The sequence below is a fragment of the Ochlerotatus camptorhynchus genome, unplaced genomic scaffold, assembly GCF_037179485.1.
Source record: "Ochlerotatus camptorhynchus isolate MF236.1 unplaced genomic scaffold, CSIRO-AGI_Acam_v1.1 ptg000599l, whole genome shotgun sequence".
Classification (NCBI taxonomy): domain Eukaryota; kingdom Metazoa; phylum Arthropoda; class Insecta; order Diptera; family Culicidae; genus Ochlerotatus; species Ochlerotatus camptorhynchus.
The window spans coordinates 73,845-95,565 of NW_027041079.1; the positions used below are offsets into that span (position 1 = coordinate 73,845).

General features: G+C 39.3%; 1 protein-coding gene across 2 annotated transcripts in view; it reads left to right on the forward strand.

Moving 5' to 3' along the window:
* The window catches only part of LOC135714022 (neurobeachin-like protein 1), a 160,192-nt gene that overhangs the window by 8,428 nt on the left and 130,043 nt on the right, over window positions 1-21,721 (forward strand). For both annotated transcript variants that reach the window (XM_065237279.1, XM_065237280.1), the window contains 2 exons: window positions 16,818-18,068; window positions 18,135-20,021. In XM_065237279.1, coding sequence (XP_065093351.1) covers window positions 16,818-18,068; window positions 18,135-20,021 — 3,138 coding nt within the window. The remainder of the gene's footprint in view (window positions 1-16,817; window positions 18,069-18,134; window positions 20,022-21,721) is intronic.

Sequence of the window (21,721 nt, forward strand, 5' to 3'; positions counted from 1 at the left end):
CTTGGTTGTTGATCTACACCAGTTGCTTTGTTGTTCTTCAGTCGACCGATCTCCTCCTCAACTTCTTGAAGATCAGGGGCCAGTAGCCTATCGTCTCCTGCACGTGCTCCAAGGTCTGTTTCCGTGCCACCTTCGTTTTCTGCTGCATCACAGTTGAGGTGCTCGTCATAGTAATGCTTCCACCTCTCAATTTTATGGAGTGACCATTTTACGGATGTTGTTGATCTTCCGGACGACGGTCCCATGGCCATCTAGGTACATGTTTAAGTCACGATCACAAATTCATTCTTATATCACAGCTCCTAATATTTTTGGAAAAAAAAAACTGCGGAGCTCTAGGATCTGTTTCATTGATTAACCTCTTTTACGGATGTTCTGGACTTACCAGAGGATGGCCCCACGGTCATTTGGGTTCATGTTTATGTCATGACCCCAAAATATTTCTTATATCGCAGTTCCACATGCTTTCGAAAAAAACGTAGAACTCTAGGATCAGTTTCGAGGGTTGACCATTTTTAAAGATGTTCTAGATCTTGCGGAGGACGGTCCCATGGCCTTCTGGGTACATGTTTATGTCACGACTGCAAATTAATTTATATATGACAGTTCCAAGTGTTTTCGAAAAAAAACCGTGGAGCTTTAGGATCAGTTCCGTACATTGACCACTTTTACGGATTTTTCGGATCTTCCAGAGGACGTTTCATTCTATCATCTCAGTTCTTAGTGTTTTTTTTTCAAAAACTGCGGAATTTTTCGGATCTTCCGGAGGACGTTCCGATGGCCATCTGGGTCCATGTTTACGTCACAATCCCAAAATCATTCGAATGTCACAGTTCCTAACGTTTTCAAGAAAACCACGGAGCTCTAGGATCAGTATCGTTAATTTTCCACTTTCACGAATGTTCCGGATCTTTCGGATGACGGTCCCATAGACATCCAGGTTCATGTTAATGTCACAAGCCTAAATTCTTTCTATCATCACAGTTCTTAATGTTTTCAAGAAAACCACGGAGCTCTAGGATCAGGATCGTGGATTTACCACTTTTACGGATGTTCCGGATCTTCCGGAGGACGGTCCTATGGACATCCAGGTTCATTTTTATGTCACAAGCCCAAATTCTTTCTATCATCACAGTTCCTAATGTTTATAAAAAAAACGCGGAGCTCTAGGATCAGGATCGTGAATTTACCACTATCACGGATGTTCCAGATCTTCCGGAGGACGATCCCATGGCCATCTGGGTCCATGGTCCAAATTCATTCTTATATCACAGATCCTAATGTTAAAAAAACACGGAGCTCTAGGATCAGTTTCATGGATTGTCCACTTTTACGGATGTTCCGGATCTTCCGGAGGACGGTCCCATGGCCATCCAGGTACATTTTATGTCACGATCCCAAATATCACAGTTCCTAATGTTTTCAAAAAAAACCGCAGAGCTCTAGGATCAGGATCATGGATTGACCATTTTTACGGATGTTCCGGATTTTTCGAGGACCGTTCCGTTGTCTCCAGGATCCATATATAGGAACCATGACTGTGTTCTGGTTAATTGTGAACATTTCTGCCCATTAATCTAAATTACAGATCTTGCGCCACTTGCAAAACCCTACAAACACACCTTTCAAAAAAACGTGTAACAACTCTTTTCGCTTTTTAAAAAAGTAGACGACTCTATTTTCAAGTTTTTTGCAATCAAAATCATCTAGAAACCCTAGGAATTCTAAAGGTACCACAATTTTTGAAATTCATTAAGAAATGGCTAATTTGTGCCATTGCAAACTTGCCGTTACACGTTTTTCGGAGGCATCGTATTCGGAGTGATAATCAATGTAAAACCACGATTCAAGCCCATATTCTTATTTTTCCAAAAATCTAGATTTAATAATCTTTCACTTGACAGCTTGATCAAAAAAAAATCGGTCCAGTGATGGTCCAGATTCAAGTGATTTTTTTTTTAAGTATCATGCCAAACGACAGTTATTTCAAACTACTTTATATCAACCGACTATTATGCCAAACAGGGTAGATCCATCCAAACAAACAAATCGTTATAGATTGCATAAAAATTGCTTATTCGTATAAAATATACGTGCAAATTTTAGTTTCTTTTGAGTTGATTTTACATGTACGATTACAAACAAATTCAAATTGAAAAGTCTTACAAAGTTATCGAATACAATTTGTGATACAATACGATGGAAAAATGATTCACCGCATTTACACACTGTCTTCATACTCGGAAAAAAATCCGTTCCCATATTCGTGAACGGTAGCCGCGCCTAGAAGGAAATGTACACCGTGAACTATAAATAGTTCACGAATCTAGCTCTCGAATATGGGAACGGATTTTTTTTGCGAGTATGACCGCAGTCGGTAATATTTGACCGGGGGTTTGAACAGCTGAACAATAAGGTAAAAAATTACAATTAGGTGAACAAAAAACAAGCTCAGAATAACTTATTTTTTTAATTTTTCACTGATTTAAGCTTTTACCGAACAGTTCCTTAGTTTAAAAGTTACCGAACAATGGGGACCTAGGGCCACATTGCGCAGCAAGAAACGATAACTTTTTTTTATACAAGCGTTCATTCAAAAAATGTTTCGTTCCGCAATGTGGTCCCTGGATTAGTTTGAATGTTATTCTTATACGCGATGTTGAATTAAACTGTAGCAATTACGATGCTGTTTGCTCATGGTTATGCGACTTCTAGTTGTCTGGGTTGCGTGTCCGAAACGATAAAGGGTACTTCCTGAAGCAACCGTACTCAGATTGGAATTGCATCAGTTGGAAGTTTACATCTACATGCTTTCTGTTCATCAAATCGGGTGATTCGGTACTAGCCTATGGGTCATAGCCCACATAGTCATAAGTAAGTATGAACGTTCTGTTCAGCTTAACTTGATTCCGCTTGGTTTTTCAGCGCTGTTAACCAGACTGGACCTCCATACCTTTAGTATCGACGAAGATACGCCAACCATAAGAGGTCTCTTGTTACTGGTTGGTCCAGTTCAGCATTATTCTAGCAACTACCGTGATGGCCTTAACCGCCTTCTCACAGGCATAGTCAACGTGGCTGTTGAAGTTTAGCCGGTCACTCCTAGGCAGTGCTGAGATTTGTCATTGTCATTGACAGACTTTCGCATGATATTGACAAAATGGGTTTTCACATATTCATTGACAGACTTGATCTTCAAAAAAACCTTCGTCAAAATCTCATTAATTTTTTCATCAATGACAAAGATTCACCTGGTAACCAAAAGTATAATTTCGTGCATTCTGTGTCACATTATTGTTATCCAAGCAGTGCAGGACGTAGATGCTTGTTCACTTTAACGACTCCATGTAATTATGTTGCTCAAATCATTTAATTAGTTAATAAAAAAATATAAACATGTTCGTCACTGACAGCATTGTCATTGACAATTGACATGGTTTGCCTTGAAGGACTGTTAACTCAAATGAGTGACCAAAGCAGAATTGTCAATATTACCGTGTATTGTTGAGATTTTGCAGCACTGCTCGTAGGTAATTTCAGGACGTACTTCGAGGCTATGGCATGCTCACCGACGGTGAGTTATGCCCGCTACACCGCTTTACAGTTACTGACTAATAGCACTTCCATTTTGTGGTGGGCAGCTTCGCAAACTAGATACACAATCCACTTCTTCTGGCGTAACACAAAGCCAAAGATCTGGGCATAAATAGTGTTGGACCGAGGATGGAGAATTGTGGAACATCTGAAGTAGTCCTGATCGATCTCTGTCATTTCATATATCATTACCCCATTCTGGAAGTTACTCTTCAGAATCCTGCAAAGATAGTTAGGAACCCTCATTCTGTGCAATGCATCCGTAATAGCTTCCTACTTAGCTCTATAAAATGCATTCTTGAGGTCAATCGTTATACGGCGCAATATCGGTTTCTTCTTCGTTTTTGTTTCGACGACTTTTCGACTCCTACTATCACTGTCCAGATTGTATCCACCGTAGATGTTCCCATTGCACATGGGATTATTTAACCCAAAAAGTTGGCCAATACCAATTTATCCTAACATTCTGCCCGGAAATGCCCGGAACATTAACAAAAAGTAGAAGGGTCTGTGGCTAGGGGCACGAACGGAAGCTTGACGTAGGACCGCTAGTGGACGGAACAAATGTGAACATTTAGTTCTTTTAATTGATCAATCATCAATTATCTTAACTCTTTCCGTTTTTTATTTGTAAGCGTATCAATTTTGTAGTATTTATTTCAAAGAGAAAGTTGATGAAGAGAATCCAAGGGACTGTCAACTTGAGTATTTTCGATTCATCTACCCGACTTTAAAAGGTGTATTTTGAAATTTTTGTTATTTATGAATTTTTAAGTTTTGTGGTATTAAAGAGTATTCAATTTACCCCTCACAGGATTTCCTTCCGAATTATATGAATGGGGCGGGGCGGAAAGTATCGTTTGTGCAGAATATGTAAAAAAGGAGGGACTTCAAGAGATTGAACTCGTGAGAGCTAATTTTCTCACAAATTTGATTTTATTGGCTTTCTGGGGACTGAATATACACCCAAAGCGAATTATTCCCACTTCTCTCAAATTCTATGTGGATTTTGAACACTTCCTACCACCGTGTTCTGGAAAATGGTCGGACGATGATTAATCTCACCAATACATTCGGGCTTACAATTCCACATCTTCTATAGAGACCAGGTTGAGCCTTGATAGCTAGCTGCTTGCGGGAACTGATGACCTTGACAAATGTCCAAATAATACTCTTAACAAATTTATGGTGGTCCTGAAAAGGACCGTTTTTTAGTGATGGTTGAGTAATGCTGAGCTGAGCACGACGAGCTACTGATTCCGATCCTAGCCTAGCGGTGGGACTTCTTCCTCCTTCTCGCTGCTTACAGGCAGCCTTTCGTTGTTGTTGTTGTTGTTGTTGTTGTTGTTGTTGTTGTTGTTGTTGTTGTTGAAAGCACTCCTGCTGCTGCTGCTGGACTGGACACCACCACTTACGGTGATTGAATGAGCAAAGTTTAGTGGGACCGCATCGAATTCGATTTTAACACAGACTGTGTTAGGGAATGCGCTGTTTTCAGACATTCGGTGATAATTTTGATCACCATTGCAACAGTTGGACATTTGATATTTTTCAATAGTGACCTATTGAAAATTAACTAAGTGTTCATTTTAGCAGATTGGTAGATACATTTCCAATCGTTTGGCTTGTATAGAATTAAAACCTATCTGCTATTGGTCGAAACCTGACCTCTTTTCGTAATGCTGTGCATTTTGGTTTTTTGAAATTGCGTGGATTCTATATATCCTGTGGAGACATATCTAGCTGATGTATGTGTTGGTAGAGGGAAAAATGTAAACTTTGCGGGAGACGATGTCGTAACACTCGAAAGCAATTTTGTGAAATATGAAGTAAAACAAATCCTAGCTAGTTCTGCATGATGATTTTGTTTGTTTGATTTTATTTATTTGTAAAGTCGCCGGGAAATACCAGCTGGCGATTTGTTTTTTATGATAACTCCTTACTTGAAAACAGGCAAAAACTCACTAACAGGCTGCTTTTTCATGGTATACAGTATGATAGTTCAATAATCAATAAATTATCTCAACATTTAGCGGCAAACCATTCATAAATTTTGGTAACATACAAAAAACTTCTATAATCCACATTAAATTTCATATGTAAGCGCCGATTGAAACAATCTTTTCGACGTCACTACAAGGGTGATTGATTAAACGAAAGAAACAAATCGTGCGGAATGAAAGCCGAGGAAAAACTAATTGCATCAATATATTCAGGCCTACAATTACACACCTTCTATAGACAGGTTGCGCCTTGATAGATAGCTGCTTGCGGGAACTGATAACCTTGACCAATGTCCAAATAATACTCTTTAACAAATTTTTGGTGGCCCTGAAAAGACCGTTTTGTAGTGATGGTTGAGTAATTCTGAGCTGGGTGTTCAACACGGATGAGGCTGTCAAGCTGTATGTCGTTTGGAGCGAGGGTGACACGCTTGGCATAGATGACCGAGCCGCAGCGAGTCACGAAGAGCTACTGATTCCGATCCATAGCATAGCGGTACAGCTTCTTCCTCCTTTGATGGTTGCTTATGTGGGCTTTGCAGCTCGCTGCTTGTAGGCAGCCTTTCGTTGTTACTGGAGAACAATTTTCAACACCACACGCCGAAAGCACTGCTACTGCTGCTACTAATTTAGACGACCGAACACCACCACACAGTGGTGTGGTCGTTGGGAGCATGTGGTTCTGAATATGGCGATGAGTGTGCAAAATATTACGCAATTCCATCCTCCCTATTCGCACGCGCCCGAGGATCGCAGGCGAATTTCCCTTCGACTTGTTTCGTCTACTTACTACTCTCTGACGACTGTGCTGGGGAAGCAGCATATGCATGTAGGTAATTGATGAATTTGTTAGTTAATTCGACGCTTTTTGACAATGCTGGACATTTACCAGTTTTTCAATAGTTTCTTGTTGAAAATCAACATTCGGAAGCATTGTTATCGATGCGTAGTCATATTTCTGATCGATTGGTGATAAAATTATTGAAATTTGACCAGGGGTAGCTGAGTTATTAACGTTCAAAATCTTTCTTAATTTGTTACATGTTCCATTTTCGGTTTTCACAAAATGTACCCCCATATAGAAATCAATGACGTAGTCCTACGTCAAAATACCTTTCAAACATAATCACCAGTGGCGTCCCGTATAACCTCACTTTTTGCCTGTGCACCAACTTTCAAAACCAGATTTAATGCCATATTCATACACTGCCACTCATCTATCCATTGCAAGCAATATTTTGATAATTGTTTATGTTTTGAGAGTAGGTAGATTGAGGTTGAGGAAACACCACAGATAAAGACATAAGCAAAAATCGTGACCTTAATAATTACTATGTTTGGCATATGGATCTAAGATTATCGCTAAAAATCTGCTATTTATCAATTTTATCCCGCAATCAATTTTAGCAAATAAACGCGTCATTGAAATGGTACTAATAGTATATCTATTATATTGGTTTTTATTGATAATTTAGTCGATTGCTGAATTTATGTATGGGCCCAAATTAGGGGTATTTAGACCGACATTACATCCATTTCCCCTACCTTTAACTTGAAAATCCTTTTTAATTCAGGTTGCTGCTTAGCTTTAAATTGAGAGAACTTTCCTTATTTTCAAACGAAATTTATAGCGAATTCGTTTATTATTCAGTTCCAACCTGGATCGGGTATCAGGATTGGGTCTGCTTGTTTTCTGACAAACGTCAGTTTGCTCGTTTGTTTTTAAAACCTAGCTCAGGTTGAGGTTCGCACTGACAAAAAGTTCGGTTTCGCACTGGGTTGGAACTGGTTCCAACCCCGATAATAAACGAATTCGCTATTAGACATGCAACTAACAGCAGAACTTTGACAGCTGACAACGGGATGAAAACAAAACAAAGGAACATAAAATGTCTGTCATATAGTGCACTGGTGAGTTAGGAACACGAGACGTCGGAGTAAAGCAAACCCCACACGCATCAATATATTGAAGCGAAGGGGAATTATTGACAATAATATTGATAATGTGAATTCAGAAATATTGTCAATCTCGATGTATTGACGTCAATATAGAATGTATTGACAATACGATTATTGTCAATAAAAGCAATCGTGTAGGGTTCACTTAAAAGCACGTTTTTAGTGGCGAGTGATTAGGAGAGTATTTGGCTGTGATAGATATTACAAAAAGCGGACATAAATTACGTTTGATTTATTTTTTTTCCTTTGTGATCTGTTCAAATAAAAACAAAGTGAATTAAAGAAAGCAAGGGAAAAGTATAATATAAGTGCGATATGACGTTATTTTTTGGTTGAATTGGAAAAGAGGGTATCCTCAGAAAAACAAAATGGCGTGTAGCCACACGTCTACAGCAATGCAAGAAGAAAAATAAAAATGGGTAACGCGGAACAAAAGGAGGGTGAAATTTGGAGACAGACCGGCACACCTATGGATATCCCCGGATCAAAAATGCAAACGAATACAGGCATCAATCAAGGAAAACAGAAGGTCAACTATCAATACGAGAACGGTGACCAAGGACCGTTTCGTGTTATGGTTGAACTTATCGATACGCAGAATGGAAATCTGAAGATCAACAAGTTGTCGCTGGCTAGCACACTACGAAAGAAAACAATGTACAAGAGTCACGTAACTGAAATGAAACAAGTTGGACGAAACAAGCTCATAGTATATTTCAACAACTACCAGATTGCGAACAGGCTAACGGCAGATGCGGACTTGAATGAGAAAAATTATCGAGCATACATCCCAAGACATCTGGTGTCTGTCACTGGTGTGATCGCCGGAGTACCACTAGATATTTCTGAGCAGGAAATCGTAGAGGAAATGCAATGCGAATGTCCAGTAATGACAGTCTACCGCATGAACCGACACGTAAATGGAAGAAAAGAACCAACCATGCGAGTAAGCATAACGTTCAGAGCGGCCAAACTCCCTGAGCAGGTCAGAATTTTCTGCTGCACAGTTGGCGTCAGAGCGTTTTATAGGAAAACTGTACTGTGCCATAATTGTCTTCGGTACAATCATCTGGCAGCAAACTGCAAGAGCAAGCGGCGATGTAATAATTGCTCGAGGACACACGACAAGGATAAAGATTATAACGATTGCAAACAACCAAAAAGATGCTTGTATTGTCGAGTGAACCACACCACTACGGATACCAACTGCCCAGAACGTACCAGGCAAAACAATGTACAGGCGATCATGGCACGAACGAACGTAACAGCGATTTAGGCAGTGGAAATATTTCCTATCCAAACTCGAAATTATTATGAAGCGCTGGTTGAAGGCGCTCAAGAACCGACGCCCGCCGAATCCTTCGCAACCATGACTGCAGGGAACTATAGGAAACGCACAGTACCAATCAACCGACCACATAAACGTACGGGAGAAGATGAAAAATCAAACAACATCGCGCAACAAGTTGTGATTATGCAGCAGAAAAAGCAGAACACAGATATGAAAAAAAAAATGTGAATGTGGTGGCCTTGTTCAATAAGTTTAAGGTCACGGATGCAGAAAATTGGAAAAACAAACTACGACAGGCAGCGAAGCAACAAGAGAGAAATGCTGAACCGAATGATTCACAGCACACCCCATCAACAAGCATGGGGGCAATCCCGAAGGAGGGATTTGCGATGTTTGTATCGAACATGATCGGAGAAGGTAAGGTAAACCCCTTTAGTTTGGAACTGACCCAACCAAGCAAAAATGTAAATAATATAGAATAGCAAGAGTAAATGTGAAAAACAGTATCAAATAAATTGAAATGCGAATAGTTCAAGCTAATGTTCAAAGTCTTCGGAAAAATAAAGATGAAATTTTACGAGTGTTAAACGAAGAAAATTACGATATCGGAGTGTTCTCAAAAACTTGGACGAAGCCAGGTGAGGAGACAAGCCGAGCGTATAGAATAAGTGGGTATCATCAGATATTTGCAGCAAGACCAGACAGCTACGGCGGAGTCGGAGTATATGTTCAACACAAATACAACTACCAACAAATAAACCTCACGGTGCAAACGGACCAGATCCAGATAATTGCTGTCAAAATACTGCGATTAGACGTCGTTATCGTTGGAGTCTATGCGGCACCATCAGCGGCAGCCAATGAATTTGAAATGGAAATTAACTCTCTTTTGTTTTAACTGGAGCGATACAACAAAGTCGTCATAGCGGGCGATTTCAATTGTCACCACTATTCATGGGCCAACACCACCTGCGACAGAAAAGGAGCAATACTGATGGACGCAATAAATGGCTCAAACCTACTTTTGATAAATGACGGATCAAAAACGTTTGTTCCAATAGACATTGCAAAAAGGGCCACAGCAATTGATTTAACAATATGTTCGGCAAGACTATATTCGCACATGGAGTGGAAAGTTCTTCCAAAAACCATTGGAAGGAGTGAACATTTGTTGATAGAAGCGATCTGGATCACACCTGACAAGCATCCCAGACCACTTTTCGTAAATCATCGGAAAATATTCGAAGAGGTCGCAAATTGGAACAATGCATAAGTTCAAAGCTTGGATGACTTCATAAACAAAGTAAAACAATGCGTAAACAAGAACAGAAAAGTAAGTAGATATACTCCTAAAGCATGGTGGAATGACGAGGTAGAGAGAGCGTGGAAGGATAAGATGGATGCGATTAGAAGGTTCCATGGACAAAGTACTGTAGAAAATGCTATAGAGGTAAAAAAAAAAAATTCGGCGATATTTACTCGACTAAAAAATGAAGGTGTTAAAAAACAAATTGAAGAGCTTGTGGAAACGGTTGATCCTCAAACAAGCTCGAAGGTACTCTGGAACAAAATAGCAAGGATATCAGGGCAATAAAAGGAGAGTTAACAATCCAAAACAGGAAGACACACGTCTGGGAGAAGAGTTTCTGGATGTACACGTTGGAAAAAATGATGTAGACATCGAGGTACCGTTATCATATGGGCCGGTATGTCGATACAACCTGATGGATGCGGAAAAATGGAACCAGATTCTAACATCAAAGAACTCGAAGTCAGCCCCTTCCGGAGATATGATTACATGCGGTATACTCAAGCAAATAAAACCTGAAATAAGAGATATCATATTAGAACAAATCAACCAAATGTTCATATCAGGCACACTGACATATCACCTAAAAGAAATAAAAATTGTTTCGATTCCTAAACCGGGCCGGGATCAAGGTACTGTGCAGGGGAAAAGGCCAATAGCCCTGATTCCAACTATCACTAAGATCATCAACACAGCTGTTTTGGAAAAGATTCACAACCATCTAAGCGATCGAAACATCTTACCAAAACTCTCCTTTGGATTCAGAAGAAATGTTTCTACGTCAACCTGCGTTAATTACGTGGTGAATGTAATTTAAAAAAAAAATAAAAGAGAGGGATTTATCACAGCCGTAACATTCCTGGACTTGACGAATGCATATAATGCTGTCAAAACAGATGTTTTGGAAGAGATTATGCAGGAAATGATATTTCCATCAGAAGTGATCATTTGGGTCACGTCTTTTTTGAAAAACAGAAAAGTGGAAATGAAGGTTGGAGAAAATACATTGGTGAGGATAGTAAGTAATGGGCTTCCACAAGGCGATGTGATGTCTCCATCGCTTTTTAATGTGTATACGACTAAATTGCATACAAATGAGGATGCGGATGTAGTATTGGTTCAGTTCGCGGATGATTTCGCCTTGATAGTAAGAGCGAAATCCATTGAAGCTATAAATCAGAAGATGAATTACCAACTAACAAACTTCACACTTAAAGCAAGAAACTTGAACCTAGATATCAATCCAAGCAAGACCAAAGCAATCCTATTCCATAGAGGAAATAACACGTTGAACATCAAGCTTAACAATGCGGCGATAGAGATGGTTAACAGTCACAGATACCTTGGAATACAAATCGATAGATTTCTGGGATTTGGGGGACACATACGGATTGTAAAAGAGAAGATACAAGAACCGCTAAAAATGCTAAAAATTATCAGTAACATTCGAAACGGAGGTCATCCATAGACTATGAACTTGGTCTACAATGCCTTAGTGAGAAGCTACGTTGAATACGGATCATCTATGGTCAACAATGCGTCTGCAACAAACAAGAATATAATTCAAACGGTACTAAATTGATGCTTACGGAGGGCCACCGGATGTAGCAAAACGACACCACTGAACTCACTATTGGCAATATCAAGTCAGAAACCGTGGAATATTCGAAGCGAATATATAGCATGCAAGGAGATCGCCAAAAGCGTTGCATACCGAAATCCGATCTACGAACAACTACAAGAGATTAAAAACTATGAAGGAGACGACGGCAAATTGTCATACCTAGAAAAACAATACCTGGAACATCAAAACGTCTTCCAGACCATTAGTCCTATCCGAACGGTTAAAGCAAATTCCAGTTCGGACGTGATCGAGATCCACATGAATGTGGGGACCGCATTCAAAAAACAGAACCCGAAGATGATGAAACAAATAGTCCTAGGGCTAATAAACGGAAAGTACAGATCCAGAAATAAGATTTACACGGATGCTTCGATTACGGATGGAACTTGCGGGGTAGGAGTTTTTGTGGAATCCATGAACAAAAGGATTTCGCTGAGGCTGGAACACCAATCATCGATTATGACTGCTGAGCTGGTAGTAATTAAGGTTGCAACAGAAGAGATCAGAGGAAGTCGACTAAAGAACGCTGTGATTCTCACGGATTCACTGTCATCTTGCATGCTGTTGGATCATAGCCAGAGGCATCTGGAGAGAAGCGACATAGCGGACGAGATCATTCGAACATGCCGGGAATGGAAGGTGGACATCCAGTGGATTCCAAGCCATATCGACATCAGAGGTAACGATCTGGCCGACTCGTTGGCCAAACATGGAGCGCAGCACGGCGAGCTTCTAAAGCACCCTATATTGTTGAAAGACGCATATTTACAATTATTGCTGAAAACAAAAGAGACATATATTTGGTATAAGGATTATGCCAAGGAGAAAGGAAGGAAATTCTTTGAGATCCAGCCGGAATTCAAAGAAAAGCCATGGTACTACAACTTACCTCTCAACAACATAGAAACGAGAACGCTAAACAGACTGCTAACCGGACACGATTATAGTAAATATTGGCTTCATAAAATGAAACTGAGAGACAGTCCAAATTGCGATATATGCAACGTGACTGAAACTGCAGAACATGTTGTATTACATTGTAAACGATACACTCAAATGAGGAACATACATGGCTTTGATGGTAAATTTCAAACCATCAAACAGCTATTCGAAGCGAAGGACATCGGATTCCTTCGAGAAGTTGTGGATTTTTTGAAGAAAACCCAACTAAACATATGAAAAAAAAAAAGAATGATCAAAAAATAGTGTAAACAGATAAAACCACGACTACCTATCAAAACAAAATACAACAAGGCAACGGCTGATTAGACGATCGGCTATCCCGCCTACTGAGTCCGATTCTCTGCAACTGCAGCCATAGGGGTGGGCTGTCAAATCGACGTAAAAGAAATAGATGGATTTATGGTCACTGTCACCTGTCCAACCAAAACAGAAGAGAAGAAGAAGAAGAAGGAACACAGTGGCGTGCATAATGATGTGCTAAGCTGCTAGGCCGCTTTTTGAGTTTTGTCTTTTTTGCCAGCTTTCTTGCCCAAATACTCCTCTGTGCATTGGCGTATTTTTTCCAAATGTATCCGGGATGCTGGCTCTCGTAGAGGCTTTCCTGGTTTCGCCAGCGATACTAATTTCTTTATCTTACACCTATCTGGGAAGTGACCTTCATCTTAAACATTTATGAAGCACCAGCCTGAACATATCCGGGAACGCCAGGATCGCCGTTTTTAAAGCCACGTTGGGGATTCTATCCGGATCGGGCACTTTCTTCACGTTTAATCTTTTTACCACTGCAACGATTTCCTTATTGGTGGAGATTTGGAGACAAAAAAGTACACTAACAAAAAGTTCAACAATTTGACCAAAAGTTCTTGTTCTACGGTTTTTGTCAGTTTTCAAGTGTACATGGTTTTTGAACATTCCAAAAGTTTGCATTTTTCATAAGCTTTTTTTACTTTTTTTTAACACGAGCAAGGGCATTTTGAGATATTTGGGGTCCTTTAAATATTAAAAAAATTTACTTGAAATTATCAAAAACATTTCTATAAATATTATTACCAAAAAACATTAGTTTTTATACAACTTGGTATCAGGCGTCATTTCAATCAGAAAAATTCTAAGAAATTGAAAATTTAACATTATTTAATTTTACAAGTACAGCAAAAATGTGAATCGTTGCCCATAACATACAATTTTGCAAAGTTTCATGCATATCGGAGAAAGTTGAGTTTTTCCGAATCGTCATTGGGTGTTGAATTTCACCAATGACTTAAAATAGCTTGGAATCCGTTTTGGCCCGTTTATGTGGTCAAAAGGCACAGTTTTTTTTTTAATTATATTAATTTTATATATTTTTTTTACTATTTAATTTTGATATTTTTTGGGGGCCAAAAGGCCATTAACTCTTCGGGCACCACACTAAAAATGGAGTCGACAATTTTTTCAAAATGATGTATCTCAGTCGCTATTTATCCGTTTTCAAATGTTTTAATACCGTTGGATAGGTCACATCCTAATCTTTTCATTAGCTTGTTATTCACGCTCCCTGATTGTGTCATAGCTTCATAAAATCAGGATTACCAAATTATAACAAAATTTTCGGAAGGTCATTATTCATTCTGTAGGGCGATTAAAAATGTGTGCATGGTGCATTCTATTAGATACTTTTATAGGCTTTCAGGAAAAAATATAAAAGGACAAACCGATCAACTTCAACTATCAAAAAGGAAAATTAATACCCTTTCCAACAAGATAACAACATAGTTGAAGATGCTAATTTCAAATAACAGACTGTAGTGGTAATTTTTATACGATAGATGGAGTAGATGAAAGCATAGAGTTGATAGTTCCGTTAGAGTACGGCAGTGTGAAGATTGCATATAGATATTAGAATAGTCAAAGTACATAACTCTGGATGGGAGCATACCATCAATTACTGTCAATGGTCGAAAGGTACAGTAGCAGCACCTACCCCACCCGTGTCCCCTCGAGATCGTCAAGTCGACGATGACAAGAGCACATATCGTGGTAGGGGTAAACAATAGTTGCAATTTCCAAAACCTACGACTGGATGCCTTCCTTCAAATAACAACTGAAGTGCGGTAAAAATCGGTAGAACTGTTTCAAACACACAGTTGGTACTTGAGCGGGTCGGTTTTCATCTCTTTTTGCCAGTGGTGGCGGGGGGGGGGGGACACCCCTCACCATCCCTCTCCAAAGGGGGAGTTTGGTAAAGAGAGATGAAAAAACCGATTTGTACCTTCCTTAAAAGTTGTTCTAGCTCGCTATTCTAATATCTATATGCAATCTTCACACTGCCGTACTCTAACGGAACTATCAAATCTATGCTTTCATCTACTCCATCTATCGTATAAAAATTACCACTACAGTCTGTTATTTGAAATTAGCATCTTCAACTATGTAAATCGTTGACTTCACGTAGAAGTAAAACTAAAACATATAGTCAAAGTAAGATAACAACATCAAAAATACATGAAAATTTACCGAAGATATTACAAAAATAGTGAAAAGTGTGATTTAGGTGTGGCAGTCGAAGAGTTAAGCTAATTGACAACTATCCCAAATTATTATTTAATACTTATTTAAACTTCTCTGCGTCTTCATTATACTCGTATATATGTATTCTTGATCATTCAATTGAGCAACTATTGAAAAACAATTAAAAGTTTTTGGATTCGATCATTTGAGGCAGTAGTTCTAGTACGTTTAACAAAAACACAATTTTGCATCTCAAAACAAAACAGTTCCACGCCAACTGACGAATTGATTTTAATTTTCCCTCTCCAAACTCCATGAAACTTCGCATATTTTTTTTTTATCCTTTATTTGAGAGATTTAAAAAAAAAAAAAAAAAAAAAAAAAAACTTTGCATATTTGTTCACTACACGGAGATGAAAAACTGCCCAAAATTTAGTACTTTTCCCTCAATTCCGGGGTTCTGCCCAATAACCCAAATTTGAGTAAATCGCATATAGTAGTTTTCATTTAACACCAGCAAAAAAAAATTACCTACCTTTAAGTATATTCTACCCAAAATTAAGTTTAATTCACGTAAATTTGAGAATATGCAATTTACTCAAAAGTAACTTATTGGGCTGAACTATATCGTTGGGTCGAATCTCTTGTTCCTTTATTGACAACAATAACGAGTGCAAGTGAGAGGCTGAAGTCAATATTAAGTAAAAAGAACTCAAATTTTGGGTAGTATTTTTTCTCCGTGTAGGGGTAATGAACCATATATGTGGCAGAATTCAGCCATTTTGATTGATTTCCTTTATTAAGGAGATTTTCAGCCACAGGCTAAAAATGCAGCTATTTTTATTGACGCCTATTTTGTTCAAAATGGCGTGTTCGCTATTTTTGAATAATTCATAGCACGAAAACGGCTCATCTAATTATCTAATTGAATTGACGTTTGACACAAAGTTGTAGGAAACTGGATTGCCTTTTTAGATTGCCTGGGGCGTTTGGTTTTTACCACATTCTCTCCTAGGACCTTCTGTCGAGACCTGAATCCTGATACTCTCTCACTTTCCGGAAGAGTACAGCGTACGTCGTTTCATCCTTTACCTCGACAATCAGAGCGTCGTCCTTGCTTCTTTTCTTACGAGACCACATTGGCAACAGACGGACAGGTTCCGGGTAATCATGCGGTACATCAAATCACATGAGAAAATTGTGCGATTATTGGCCGTCATAAATAGCACCAAAACTTTCAACGTAGTTTGCGAGCCCCTGGAATTTGAGTTGAGTTGGTGTGACAAACCAAAATATGTTGATTTTTTTTTTAACCAGACCCATATTACTCAAAAATTCTCTGATTCCTATTCTCGATCGATTCTCGTCTGGTTTGGTGAAGAATCTTCTCAGGTTAAAAATTTGCTGGCTTCATTAGGAACTATTCTTCTTGCCATTCTATGCACAAACTTTAAAAAGCTCTCAATAAATGAATAATTAATTGGAATTTGTGATACTTACCTTACTATTTATTAGTTTGTTTTCCATCTCAAATCATGACCTGATTTACGAAACTTGTTACATTTTTTTGCTCATTTGTTACAGCTATTCCATTACTGTGCCATTGGTGCTCCGTACAACAATGTTCGGAAGGTATCACATACTTCCCATCTGTCGAACACGGCTCGCATGGCATCGTCACCGGAAAGTACGCCTCCTCCCGTCGAGAGAGACGAAAAACCTAAAGGTGGCCTATTTCCCAGCTTAATGGAGAAAACCTTCTTCCCTGGAATAGTGTCACAGGTCCCGAGTTACTTCACTCTGCCTGCGCGCCAGTCTTCTACATCGTTGGACCCGAGTGTGAAATCCTATCCGATTGGAATGCAGGATCTAGTGTTTGGTGAAGCTATCAGCCTTAAAGGACAGCTGGGCAGTGTTCTGCTGGCTGACACAAACATAAGCCTGAAAAGCTTATTCGAAGCTGGCCCTAGCATTGCCAACGTACTCGCTACGGATATGATCGAATCGTTCGACATGGCTTCCAAGTTTGTGTTTTGCTTTTCTCCGAGCGCATGCTACGACGGATTGTGTTTAGATCTTGCTCCAGGAAATCAGTACAATGGCCACGTGGTAGCCAACGTATCCAGTATATTGTCAATTCAGAATGCCATCAATGGAGTGGGAGGCATGATGGCTCTGTTACCAATTTTGGATAACATTTGTAAAATTCCCGCATGCGATATCCCTACATCGGATGAACTGCTGCCATTAACGCCGGTGGCATCACCCACTGCCACGAGGGAAGATTATTTCAGCGACTGGGAAGTACTGCAGCCAAATTCACTGACAGAAAACAAGATCATACAGAATCCCATAGCTTGTTTCATTTGTTTGGTGAGAAATTTTATCCACGGCAACGATCTAAACAAAGAAAGCTTCCTTAAGAATGAAGGCATTTCCCTCGTAAGCCAGCTGCTGCAGTCGTGTAACGAAGCGTGGTTTGATGTAAATGTCCTGATGGCAGTACAATTGTTGATCGAATCAATTCAAAATGAGATGCCCTCTGCCAATATGGACCTACTGCATGTGCTCTATAAAGATTTGGTGTTCAACTTTCGAATCTGGTCGAGGGCGCAATTCCAGATTGTCATCGGACACATTCAGTACATCAGTGCCATCATCAAAGATGATAGGAAATATTTTCGCAAACACTTCGGAACGCAATTTCTGCTGGATGTGGTCCAGGAGTTTTTCGCCGGCAGTTGTACCCTTCCAGCACAGGATGCCAAAATGGTGCGGGATTCATTGTTGAGGATACTTCGGTATTATATTCAAAAGGAAGTTAACATTAAGGAGGTAAGCACTTTTTATTACGATTATTAGTGCAATCTGCCACTAACTAAATTCATATAATATTTATAGATTTCCTCGCTGCTTATATTTTTGACGACAGTCAAGTCGGAGCCGGTTGTGGTGGAGATCATTGAAATGCTAACAGCCCTCATTGAAGGAAAGCACGTCAAGGATCAGATCTTCCTGTTGATGTACGAACCACACATGGCAGAAGCTCTGTATTCTCTATTCACGGATCGCCACTTTGGCAGCGATGTTCATGTACGGCTGCTAAAATTCATCAGCGGAATGCTAAATACCAAAAGAATCTCCAGCAAACACAAAGCAGCACTACGACTTTATGAAAGTTCAATCGAATGCAACAGTTTGTATCCTGGTTTGTTTTCGTTCATGATACCGTTCGATTTGGAACCGGATGTGATACTTGGTTTGCTAGATTTAAACCTTTGTTTAGATTCTGAAATGGGATACGCTGGGGCATTGTGCTTGATCTATCATGCTAATTTGTCGAGTTTATCATTGAAACTGGAGATCGCCAAAAGGCTAATGACCAGTACATTTACCAAAGCAAAATCACCTCAAATGATTGCCAAACAAGTGGGATGGCAGGAATCGATTGCTCGGTTGTTGATCAAGAAACCTGTTGAAAATCGATCCCTTTCGGAGAAAGAAAATGAAAAGAGACAAATTTTGACTGATATAGAAGAAATTGTTAAACTGGAGAGTGAGTCATCGATTGGTGTGGGTCAAAATGATTTGATTGTTTTCGACGATGAGACTATGGAACTGAAAGCTCAGGAAACCCCAAAACAACCAAACTCGTTTATGACGGAAGCAGCGTCCGCGATTGAAAACGAGATTAAAGAATTAGCCGACAGTGTACAGGAGGCCGTGGTTGACAATATCACATCGTCGATAACTTCGGTTTATTCGGCACTCAGACAGAAAACTTACGATATACAGGATACGTTGGAATCCTTAACGCTGAGTTTCGAGGAAGCTTCCGGTAGAAAGAAAAATTCGTCCTCCTTTTCCAGTAGCAGTGATGAGAATGTTTCTTTGGATGAATCATTAGCAGTGTCGTCCATGCGAGATGATACCCATTCGACCAGAAGTGCTGATGATTTAAACAGTAGTGCTACCGTTGGAACCGATGATCCTAATCTGAAGTGTTCTGAAGATAGTGATGAAGAAAATTTAGTGTACCTTGTGTCGAATATATTGTTTACCATTTTGTGGCGTGGTGTAGAAAATTCTAATGATTCGTGGAAGGAACGGGGACAAGTAATGGCATGTATAAATCTGATAGCGCTGAATAACGAGTTGTACTGTTCTCATTTAAGTTTGAGGCTTCGGATTCTTGAAATGGGTGTGCAAGCAGCTCTAATCGATTTGGGTGAAAATGCGCAGCTAGTCGTGACGCATCAGCAAAATGCAGCTCAATTACTAAGGCTCGCGTATGATTTAGTAGTGCTCGATCCGAATGAAGACGACTCGAAAAAGTGCTCGACTAAATTGTTAGATGGAGTGCTATCACTGTTAGATATCCTGATGGTGTTTCAGCAAAGCAGCTCAGACGATTGGTCTGAGATGTCCCATTTGTGTTTAGGTTTGCTACTGAAGTGTTCGCATAATCCAAACTCGGACATTGTAGCAATGGCTACTGCCAAATTGCATGCGCTGCTGCAAAATCGTATAAATCAAGATCCCGCGGAAATTGGATATTTGTTGTATAGTTTAAATCAAGCCATCAGTAGTGCAATAGAGGTGGGCAACTCCGAACAGTATTCGTTTTTAATTCCTGTGTTGAAAGCGTTGTTGGAAAAGTCAAGAATGGCTATCGGATTGACGACCAGTGCACCGGATCTACCTTCCACGTCCTCGGGACCTATCTTCTTCCAAAACTTTCAAATGTACTGTACGAGTAAGCAGTGGACCACATACATTGATAAGAAGGTAAGTGATATATACTCATGTTAAATCTGTGGAAAACTCACATTTTGTATTGTACATTGTGGTTTGGCTATGTAAAACCGGTCCATATTACGGCACCATAGTAATCCTTGTGCTAATGTATAGATTTCCTACATAAAAAATTTCTTGCTGTCCTGAAAACTTCTAATAGACGGGTCTATAGAAATAAGTACAATGGAACAAATCGGGTCTATCCTGTTTGGCATAATGCCGTTTGGCATAATACTTTGAAAAATGGTACTTGAAGCTGTTAACCTTTGCGTACCTAACGTCTAGATTTGGATAGATTTCAAATTTCAATTAGCTATAAAAACATCATTTTCTGTACAACAAGTTGCATTTTGACGGAGATCTAATCAAGCCTTTAAATCCGTCGAAAAAAATAACATTGGTTCAATACACCGGTCCACGTGTGTATGTATAAAATGGTTAGTGTCCTAGTAGAAGTTGCTAATATTTCAATGGGCCTAATTTTTATCAAAAATATGGTTAGGGTGGTTAACTAAAAATGAGGAATCAATTTTTTTTTGTTATAGGTGGTTACATTCTTCAGAAAAGTTTTCTGCTTTAAACTAGGGTGCCCCTAAAAATGGTTAGGGTGGTTAACTAAAAATGAGGAATCAATTTTTTTTTGCTATAGGTGGTTACATTCTTCAGAAAAGTTTTCTGCTTTAAACTAGGGTGTCCCTAAAAAAATCAGTTTTTTTTTCTAGCTATTTCCTATTTTGTTCCAAATGTTTCGGGAAAGTGGTTTTTAGGAGAGTTGTAGGGAAAATCATGGATCACATATTTGTTGAATAATGTGTTTGGGTATAACGCTTGAATATAGCTTGAATATAGCAACTTGTTGTCTAGTGCAAAAATGTAGGCTGTAACTAGTTCTAAAAGTTTTCCTTACACTAATGTAAAACATGTTAAAATATATAGCGGCGCCGGTTGTGTAGTGGTAAGCGTGATTACCTCTCACCCCAGGAGGCCTGGGTTCAATCCCAGTCGGCGCCACCGGGATGTTCTGAGGCATTTTGGTCCCCGGTCTATGAGTTGATGGGTCGATAGGTAGGGTCCAGGTGTGGGAGCTGCCTTCCTGGCGTCGGTAGCATTGGTGCTCAGCACGGAAAACAAGATCGACGGAAAACAAATCAAGGAAAAAAAAAGTTGAAATACAAAAAAATCTTTTTTTTTGAGGCACCCTACTAAACAAAGAATAGTTCTAGCATGGTCAAATTATGAGCTAGACATACATACGGTTTTTTCGGCAAATTTGCCTGTTAGAATTACCCATACATTTTGAATGTTAAGTTATTCCCAAATACTTTTTTCAGCAGAAAATTGCATCATACTACTTTTCTGAAGACCCGTTTTCCGAAACATTTAAAACAAAAAAGTTAGAATATAAACATGGATTTTTAGTAGGGGCACCCAAGTTTAAAGCTGGAAAATAGTTCTAGCATGGGTAAATGTATAGCTAGAAAAATGATGTCTTCTGTAAAATTGCTTGAAATATGTTTATGTACCTACTTCTTTGCTGAAGAATGTAATCACATATAACGGATACCCCTCACCATCCCTCTCCAACGGTAGTTTGGTAAAGAGAGTTGATTATCCCGATTCGCCCCTTCCTCAAAGTTGTCCTTGCTCGTTTTCTACTCTCTATATGCAATTTTCACACTGTCGTACTCTAA